The 10291-nt window shown below is 40.2% G+C and overlaps 1 protein-coding gene across 9 annotated transcripts in view; it reads left to right on the forward strand.

Annotated features, from left to right (window-relative positions):
• arvcfb (ARVCF delta catenin family member b) overlaps positions 1-10238 on the forward strand; it is a 236889-nt gene extending 226651 nt beyond the window's left edge. For 8 of the 9 annotated variants that reach the window (XM_083912103.1, XM_083912100.1, XM_083912101.1 and 5 more), the window contains 3 exons: positions 89-180; positions 3159-3271; positions 7280-10238. In XM_083912103.1, the coding sequence (XP_083768229.1) occupies positions 89-180; positions 3159-3260 (194 nt within the window). In that variant the 3' untranslated portion in view covers positions 3261-3271; positions 7280-10238. The remainder of the gene's footprint in view (positions 1-88; positions 181-3158; positions 3272-7279) is intronic. The other variant, XM_083912104.1, reaches the window with a different exon arrangement.
• Positions 10239-10291: the final 53 nt, after the last annotated feature.

Raw genomic sequence — 10291 nt, forward strand, 5'->3', positions numbered from 1 at the left:
GGCTAAAACAACACCACTCATTATCAATCACAGTTTTTACGCTCGAGGACAGAGGGGAAAACTGACTGTTGTTCTCTGATCTCTTTAGATGGTTACTCCACCATTGACCAGAGGGACAAGGACTGCAAATACAAAACAGTGGACGGCTCAGTGGACCAGACAGAACAGGAGCCGTTAAAGGTACAGCCAGACCTCTGCTGCACTCCCGGGGGATAGAGGATGAAATAATGATGTCTCATTGAAATGTTGTCTCTTTACCTCTCTCCGTCTGTGTCTCTGTTTTTCCCTCTCTCCTTGTTTTCTGTGGTGGTCCTCATTAGAGGCTCTTAATCCTATCGATTCTTTAAAGAGGCTGCGAGTTGTCATTCTCCGTAAATGTTGCCCGCCGCAGCTCAGCACTGTGGACAGCCTCAGATCTGAGAGCCACCAGTTAATTGAGTGTAAGCTTTTGGCGTCTGTAGAGTAATTAATCTGAGACTGATTAAAAGAACCGCCAACAACAGCCCCTCGTGGAGACGACCCTCGCCTTGGCAATGAACAGACTGCTGCATTATCAAGTGGTCGTCTGCTGATTATACAGCCGCTTTCGCACTGCAGCCAAAGTTTGTTTCTTGTTGAGCTGATTGGCTTTGCATCCTCAAAGAGGAGTCACAGGATAATGGCCTCAGAGGACGGGCTGGCGTGTGTCAGATGACTGTCGAGTACTTTCTGTAGTTTATTTTTGATCTACTTCTCGTGCTAGATGAAAAGAATCTCCCCCCGTGGGATTGTAAAAATGAATGCAATAAAGAGTCCATTAAAGTCAGTTTAGCATAAGTCTCTTATCCACACAGGTTAAAACCACCTCTTAAAAATCTTTCTGAGGCAAAGTCGGGGTGGAAGATATGTCTGGAGCAGAGTTAATAGTCCAGTTAATAATCTGGGGGGGTTTGCTTTTTATATGAAATGCAATTATTCACGTTTTATTAGTGTTTAAGTATAGTTTACGAGAGTTTGTTAAAACATGAGTGTAATTATTACAGAAAATTCAGTATCTCCAAGTGAGCCTTTGTAACCTTTACTTAACAGTGTCTTATTATGGGGTGACAGTAAAATTATGAAATGTAATATAACGATGGTACAAGTGCAACAGTAGTACAAGAGTCATGAAGTTGGTGACCTGACTCAGTGGTGTCAGTTACTAAGCAACATCTACCTATCGTTTGCTCACGTAAGCTCACAGTAGCTAGCTGGTCATACCAGACCCAGTAAAGATTGAATTGAACAAAGGTGTGATTTATCTCTTACGATTCTCTCGTTTTTGAATACACAGCCTTGCTTTAGAGTCTAAAGCTGGGTCTTCATGTCTCTGCCTTTCTTTCTGTTATATCTGTGTAGCATAGCACATCTGAGAGAGCACATTGAGAGCATGGGGGTTTAGATAAATCGCTAGAATGCCTATCCTTTCTGAAAATGGCAGCGTTTTGCACTCTCTAACTATGTTAACGTGCACACTTATATTCCACTACTACTCAGAATGGATACAATTTGTTACAGCCCATACTGGCTTTTACCCAAATATAGCATTTTCCAATGCAGACATGTGGGACATGCTAGTATTATTTGGGTTTCAGGAACATTCTTTGGACATGTACACAGCACATTCAAATACATTTGAATCGGGGTGTTTACTGCAGTTTATGTCAATTGTCAGCAGCTGTTGGCTGTACGGCTAATGGTCAGCTCTTTTCATCGCTCTGGTTGTTGATCACAAACCACCTAGTCAACAATTTGGGTAAAGATGAATGCCCAAAGAAAAGCCCACATTTCTGGTCAGAAGAAGAAAAACCCCAACTATTAAACAATATGAAAGACTTAGATGCCAACAGCTTTTTGAATAGGCGCGATCACCGCAACATTGACCTTTTCAAGGAGGCGGTTGTAGGAATGAAAAATGGATGGTGTGTCCACACTTTCAAACAAGTCCGCCGACAGTGCAAGGCTTTGAAAAAAAATGTTTTGCATGTTTGCATAGCTGCATGTTAACAGGAATATTAGTGGAAGATTTAATTTCATTAGCCATGTGAACAGTACACTATTGTTACGACAACGACAGTTTATCGTACAGATGGTATTAGCAACAGTTGTCTTCTTCATCCTTTTAACAGCCAAATCCACTCACACGCAGCTGATAAAAACATTTTTCCGGTTGCATTTCAGAATGTCTTTTCTCTGTGAAGTTAAAGGTGCTGCAGTGATTTGTTTTGTCAAGAGGGGAACAGAAAAGCAACGTTTTACCGACCTCTCTGGTTGAAAGTTTAAGTTTCGCGCCACCTCTGACCCACGTCTTGTCAGACGTCAAACCGCTGGAGTTCTGCATAAACAAGATCTTCATCTTTCTCTTACAGTTTTTATTTTCAGTGTTGAGTTTTATTATAACCAATGTCTTTTCTGTTGGTGTGGAGCAAAGAATTCAAATGGAACCAAATATTGCCCTCAAATTCAGAGCTAAGAGAATTATTGCACCTCTTTATCTCTCCATACACGACTTCTGAAAACATATTAATTTGCCCCAAAGCAAGTGCAAATTTCTTCCTGTCTTAAGATTAAATAAAGCAGCTAATGTAGCAGCAACGTACAGCAGTGAAACAGCAGCTATTGGCAGCTTCAGTACTCAACACCTACTCTTCATCATATTTAGGTCAACTACTACGGAAGTTACAGTAGAGCTGAAGTTCTACAGTCATACCTTGACAGGGCAAAAACTTTAACCAGCTCAGAAGCCACAGACAGAAGTAATCAAAGCAAACAGCCGTGTTTGTCTTCAGAGTGTACAGGGCTTCGAAAGATGTCTTCTAAATCTGCCGTCTGAGTTTCCCAGAGGTGTTCTGCCCGCTTTGAATGCAACTTGGCTCTTGATGCTGCTATCTCCCTCTTTCATTTGCATGTTTTGAAATCACTCTGACTTCCTCCCAAAGCTATCCTGAAGGCAGGGAACTAACACTGGCTTCTCTGATCCTCTGTGTGTGTGCGTGTGTGTGTGTGTGTGTGTGTGTGTGTGTGTGTGTGTGTGTGTGTGTGTGAGTGTGCTTGAGTGTGTGTACGTGCCTGTATTTGTGAAATGTATTGACCTCTTTTGTTTTGCTGTGTTTTTTTAACTCGTCCTCCTTTGGCCACAGAATGACACAAATAGGAAACACTATATCAGGAGTAACAGGCCTGCGGTCAGTCTGGTGGACGCTTGTGATGTTAAGCCCCAGCCTGTTGACTCCTGGGTCTAAATGCATGCATGGTAGGTCTGGAATAATAACAACAAAAATAACAACCTTCACTTTTTTGGGTTGCATTGTAGCATCCTTTCCATTCCCTGTTTGTTTGTCGTTTCCGCCTGTGTTCCTGTCAACCTCACAATGTATCATGGAGCCTGCTGTCACCCTGCACCCAGAGCAGTAAGCTGCAGAAGTCACCTTGTTCTTTTCACTGAACTATCTTGCAGTTCAATTTTTTTTTGTAGGATATCACAAATTCAACCATTTTGTTTGACTACTTCATATTCACACTGGTTGTTAGGTTGCACACACTTTCAAGTGCAGATTGAAGGAGAGATGGTGCTTCAAAAAGTCACATTACAAAACCTATTGCACCAGAGAAAACCTGTGAAAAACAGTGACAATTCGATGTCGAAGTCCAAGCGACATACTATCCAAGGGTACGTTTTTATTAAAATATCCCTCTTTTGTCAAACTTGAATTGACCGTTCGCTAATCTTCTTCTACGAACATCGATTGTTCAGATGACTAAGCACAAAACGTGCGTCAAGCTTAAGATTTCTCCACATGTTGAAGCGGTTTGCATGAAGCTGTAGTAAGAGACACGCAGCATTTAAAGAGTTTGTAGTGTGATAAAAAAAATCCAGAAACCCCAAACCACAAGAGCAAAAGTTCAAGTTGTGTGTATGTTAGCACGCCTGTCTAACTAGCTTACCACCTAGTTTACCCACGCAGTAACTGTGCGTTTGTTCCAAAGCCGAGGAGCATATCATTTACTATTTTGTGGGGTAACATTTCAAGAAAGGCTCTGTTCATGACTTGTACATCCACTGTATATTACTATTTCAGAGTTATTGGGAAACATTTGCAGCTCTGCAATGTATCCTAGCAACCCCGACTAAACTCATAGTATCACGCTGGTTAGTCCTCATCCTGAAAGTCAGTAACAAGAAAAGTGTAAACATACAGTTTGAAAATAGTAACAAGTATGTAAGCTAAACAGCATATCATGATTATATTAGAAGTGAGTAACAATTGTGTTATTTATAACCAACTCATTGAGCTAACACTAGCTTGATTGAAAAATATGTGACTCTCTACTCCATTTCCTATCAACCTTCAGCTGCCCCTTAAAGTATGGCATTAAAGCCAACAAAATAATCTTTAAAACAAGAAAAGAAATAAAAAACACATACTATATCAGGCTTCTCAAAATGTAAAATGCCCATGCTATTATGGCTAACTGCATTATGTGACGTGTGGGAACAGAAAACTTGACAGGTGTAGCAACGGTAACTAAGGAACATCCACATTTTGCCACTCAGGGTGGTCAACCTGTACCATTGTATGATGGAAAAACATGACAAATGTAGATTGTGGACAGGCTTTGGTCGTTGTTCAGTACCACCTGTCTGATTAAAATGTACGCCTAGCTTCATTCACTGCTTCCGCTGACAACCTCTGCTGATATTGATGGCACATGATGAAGGGGAATCATCCCTCTGCATTTCAGATGGATTCTCCAGGGAGTTATCCCTAAATGAAAAGCAGTAGGGAGAAAGAAAAAAACACACACACAAACACAGAATCTCTTATCTGTCTACATGTGAGTCCAAGATAACTTCAGATAAATAATTCATGTAAGTTGATGAGTCGATGATGGAAGCCAACACACATAATGTGCACACGCACAAACTCACACATTATCAACTCAACCCATAATATATCCAAGGCAGAGATATAATGAAGGGGGAGCTCACATCAATTCCGTTTACATGCATTTTGAGGTCTGAAGTAGTTGATTTGAATATTTTGTGTTAACATTCATGGAATAAATGATTGCTAAGAGGCTTCTTATGTAACTTAGATTATCATATTTCCATATAAGTTAAAGCTTCTCTTTGGGATTGAGAGAGAATCAAGCATGTTTCACCAGAAAGCTATAATAACTACAACCACTAATGAAGGCTTTCTGTTGAAACTGCTGCTTTTTCTCTCTCCAGTAGACATTATATTTTGTTAGAACACCCTCCTGCATCCAAGAGCATCTGAATTGTTCATTTGCTCGTGTTTATGCACCTTAGCTGTAAGGCGTGTTACATTCACAGAGTCACAATGACATAAATCTAAACTAGTAATCTTCCTGTAAATGTTCTCATTTCTCCAGGTCATCGTTATCCCCGATGCAATTTCAGTCAAAAGCAACTGGACTTGGTTATTTGTCTAGGAAGATGTTTCACCTCTCATCCAGGAGGCTTCATCAGTCCATGTACGCATCTGACCAGGCTGGGACAGTAGCAGTAACGGAGTCGAAACCAACTTCCCACCAAGCATAAAGGGTTCCAGTGACATCATCGGCCTGTGAAAATTTTAAATACATTAAATACCTCCACACCAGATAGTTGGACCAGTCCCAGCCTGGTCAGATGCGTACATGAACTGATGAAGCCTCCTGGATGAGAGGTGAAACGTCTTCCTGGACAAGGGCGGCCCAACCCTGCTCCTGGAGTGCCACTGTCCTGCATGTTTTGGGTTTCTCTCTGCTCTAACACACCTGAATCTAACAATGTGCTCGTTCAAGCAGCTGTAGCTTGTCACAGGTTTAAAAATCGTTAGACTCAAGTGTGTTAGAGCAGGGAGAAACCTAAAACATGCAGAACAGTGGCCCTTCGGGGCAGGATTGGGAAGCCCTGTCCTAGACGAATAACCAAGTCTGGTTGCTTTTGACTGAAATTGCTTTGGGGCTAAACTAGTAATGCCCTTAAACCTGTACATATGTGATTGAATTGTAAATGTTTGTCAAACGATGTTCGACTGAAACTGACTTTCCCAAACTTACCCACTATTTAACGTCCCACTAAGTGACTTTTGCAAAGCTGCAAACTGTTCTGGGTGAGCTTCAGTAGCTGTCATTACTCGGTAGCATTCATCTCCTCTCTTAGCGCCGTTGTCCTCTCCTGTGCCTCTTGTCAGACCTCACTGTCTTCCTCATCGTCATCTCCTTATCTCAGTCATCTTTGTCAGTGACCATCTGCACACTGCTTTCATCTCCATCCATTGCATTATCATAGGAAATACATCACAGACTCTTTAGAGATAGAGTGGTGTGATGTGTGGTATTTATTATAATACCATCCCTGTAGTAAAAACAACTTATTCTAGTTAATATTACGATTGAACCATCAGGTAAGTCATTTTCACTTCATTGAGCACATGCAGGATTTCCTCCATCACATTAAGCATCTGTTTTGCTGTCTCTTGCCTCCATTTGCCATCTGGAGCATTGACAGGGTGTGTGATTTGTCATGTACTGTGATAATGCCAGCTGCCTGTCACGCTGTCTGACGTGAAAGTACAACTGGAGAGTTCCACTCGAAATTCACATCCATTGATGACAAAATGTGGTTACTGGTAAAACAAAAGAAAACATGTTTAAGTAAAAGGCTGATGATATGCTTGCTTTTTCTTTTCGTCCCATGAAAAGACCTAAAACAACAATTAATTGAACCTAGTAATAAGAATGATCTGTGTAATTAAAGCCTGATAAATTGTGTTTCTTAGGTCCACTTGCAAGCATGTCAGTTGTAGCTGTAGCTGAACATAGACCCCAACAAGTGCTCTATTTATTACGGTTTGAGTAACGTTTTAATGCAAATATCAAGTAGAACTGTACTTCTCGTGATTAAGCTGTGTTTAAAGTTGCATAAACACATTTTTTGGCCACTTGGGGGCAGCCAAGCAAGCAGTAAATCAGCACGTGACATAATGTTATGTCACCCAAAGAACACAACAATCTGAACATCACATATGTTATATTGATATATAACAGTTTTGGAAAGTTGCTTAGGCTAATGTATTAGCTTTAAATGGAAAACACAGTTTATCCTTTAAATTGCTGTATAGTACAAAAGTTATTGTTTGTCATGGTTGCATTTTTACAGTGTAGCCTTCTGCACTGGAACTCTCCATTGTCATTTCAAACTGTAAAGATGTTTTATCTAATATTTTTCTCTCTCGTCCACGTGCTCCAGGCTTAAAATAACGACACCCCAGCTAGAGGAGGATCTCTCATATCATCACTGCCATTTCACATGGAGCTCGTCTTTGGAGTTGGACTTTGTACAGAAAAGAGGATTTAAAGAAAAATACTCAAATGATCACAACAGCAACTACCCAGCAGCAGCCAGCATTCTCATGCTTTTCAGAAAAGAAAAAAATAATAATAAAAAGTTACTACTTTCTCATATCTACATTCCCACTGGACATCATGTGAATTTTACAGTGTTGACTCTTGTTGAGCTCTACCGGCGGCAAGTAACGGACAGAGGCCAGTGCTGGTGAAGGACTGGACGTATGAAGGGCGGACAAAGTGTGGAGAAGGAAGTGAATAGAAAAGTGTCTTGGAAGGGAACCTGTGGAAGATGAAATGCAAAATGTATGTTTTTTTTTCATTTTGGTTTTCACATCTGGAAGATGTTCCTGCTTAAGTTTGGTGGGTTTTGGATAATTTTGCTTTTGGTTTGTTGTCAAGCGTTGGTATTTTGATGTGAACAGGTATGGACTGGTGTGTTTGAAGGTCACAGAATGTTTGTTTTCAGATTGGTGGGATGGACACGAGGAAGTCGAAGATGAGAAACAGAGGCCGGAAAGAGCTGTAGCATAGTGGATAAACATGTACACCCAGCAGTCTGCTCTCATAGACTTGCATTGGTTCACTGTGTTTGTTTAAAAAAAAAAAGCGCACTGAGATGCTTTGAAATCAAAAGTGGTTTAAAGTAATTGATGTTAAAGTGAGGAGTCTGCAAGTTGTGGTCTGGAGAAAGGAAAGTGACATAGTGTGTAAATCAGATGGAGTAACAGTTTCTGTTCACACTGCATCGCAAAAGTACGCTAAAATGGAAACAAAGTGTTTCCATTGCATTGTGGTCAAGATGTTGACCCTCACTCGCAGAGCTGTGGTTACTTGTGTTGAGACGCAGTTTCGCGTGTTTCCTGGCTGGTTGCTCTTTGTCAATGATGTGTATTAAAGAGGATTTAAGGCATTTTGTTTATAAATGATATGTGTTTTTGAAAAGAGAGGTGGAGGGTTGTTCTCTTGTTGAAAGGATAGATCTAAAAGCATTTTTGTTGGGTTTTTATATAAATGTATATTAGGGTTAAAAAAAGAAAAAATAGAAAAATGAAGGGGAAAAAAACAACAAAAATTACCGACTTCTTAGTTGTATATTAATATCACATTGTTTCGAAAGCACATCTCATTTGATAAAGGCTCACCATGTTTGTAAACAAGAAATAACCACGTAACTTAAATGTGTGTCAAATATTGTCGAGTTACGCCGACGCTAACCTATTTATATTTTGTATTTGTCAAAAAAAAGTTACATAAAAAAGGTTTATCTGCAGTGTTCTTTCTAAAGGTGATGAGTTACGTGTTGTCTCACAGCCCCTGCATCTTTGAACCAGACACCCTGGAGGGGTCAGAGGTCAGAAAGCTAATGCGACAGACAAAAGACAGCAGTGTTATTAAAAGGTTCCCTAATTTTTCTTCCCGAGGCATTCAGACCAAGTTACCGCTAACCCTGAACCCTTCTTCACCGGTGCATCTTAAAGAGAAATATACAGTCATGAGCATGAAGAAAACTGTACAGATGTTTATATTCTATTCTTTCCAAGTGCCAGTTTTTTGTGGTGTCATTTGGATATTAACTAATTCATACATGCGCAAGAAGAGAGTATAGGAGGGACGAGTGGATGTGGATGAAAAGAGAAAAGAGTTGCATCACACTGTACAAAAACAAAACATCAAGTTTGGTCATATAGTATATATTTTTACAACGTTTTAGGGTGGGCAGTTGAAATTAAGAAAAGCAGAGAGGTACAGAATCATATTGCCCTTTTTCTCGCGCTTGGTGAGACTTCATACTCAATCCAGTGAGAACGTGTACAGTCTCCTTTCCAGCCGACAGAGAATCCAATCCGAGTCGGTATCACTCATGCGTCATCAAGGTGAACGGCATGTGCCTGCATTGAAGTCTGATTTTTTTCTTTGTGACGTATGTGACTTTATAAAGCTTGCATATTTTACAGTGTTTACAAAGATGTATGTTGTGGTAAAAATCAATAAACTACAAAAAAAACGTACTGTATAAATTTTTAATTTCAGAGTTTACAAAAAAAAGTTCTAATAATACCCAGCATCCCTTTCGTGTGTCCTCAGAAGTGTGTGCTTTCATTGGACAATATTGAACCCTCTCAACAATGACCCATATGACTGTCTATTCCTGACTGCACTCAGCACTACCACAACCAAAGGATCTGGAGTTGTACTTACACGCAATCGTGAAAGTGGGTTTTGGTTTTGTGGATGTACAGCGCGTTGTACATTCACAAAATAAATACCCAATTAACTGTGCTGTAAAAGAAATGGACTCAAACACACATGGACTCAAACCTACCCGTGTAGATATAACTGATTCAAGACCGTCAAAATAAAGTAACTGTACTACTCAGTAGCAGATGTGTTTGTACCTATCATGTGCCTTAACCTTTTCCATGGTAGATAAAGATAAGTGTGTTTTATATAACTTTATTCCTCCCTTTGAACCGTTCTCTCTCCAGTCTGTCGCCCCCCTCCCTTCTCCTCCTGTGTGAACCTCCCTCTCTTTTTCCTCCACTCAACTCACTCATTCATTCATCCTGCACCCCCACCCCACTGTCCCCCTCGACCCCTACTAGTATAGACTGTTGGTGGGTTTCTGCCTTGTATCACATTGTATTATAAACTTTGAAAAAGATATTCATTCAAATAATGGTTTGATTTCCTTAGAGGAGTAAAGTTGTTAATGCTTTCGTAGCGAGCAGAAGCGATGCCACAGTGACAGAATGTATTATGTTAATTTTACTAATACCCAGAGGCAAATATTACGCTTGTTAAACATAACGGAAAAATACTGGTTTGTAGAGTATAAATTTGGTGTGTTTTCAATAAATCATGCCTGGAAAGAAGGTGTTGCACAGCTCTGTGTCTTATTTATGTTATGTTA

Source organism: Echiichthys vipera, assembly GCF_963691815.1.
Source record: "Echiichthys vipera genome assembly, chromosome: 4".
Lineage (NCBI taxonomy): Eukaryota > Metazoa > Chordata > Actinopteri > Perciformes > Trachinidae > Echiichthys > Echiichthys vipera.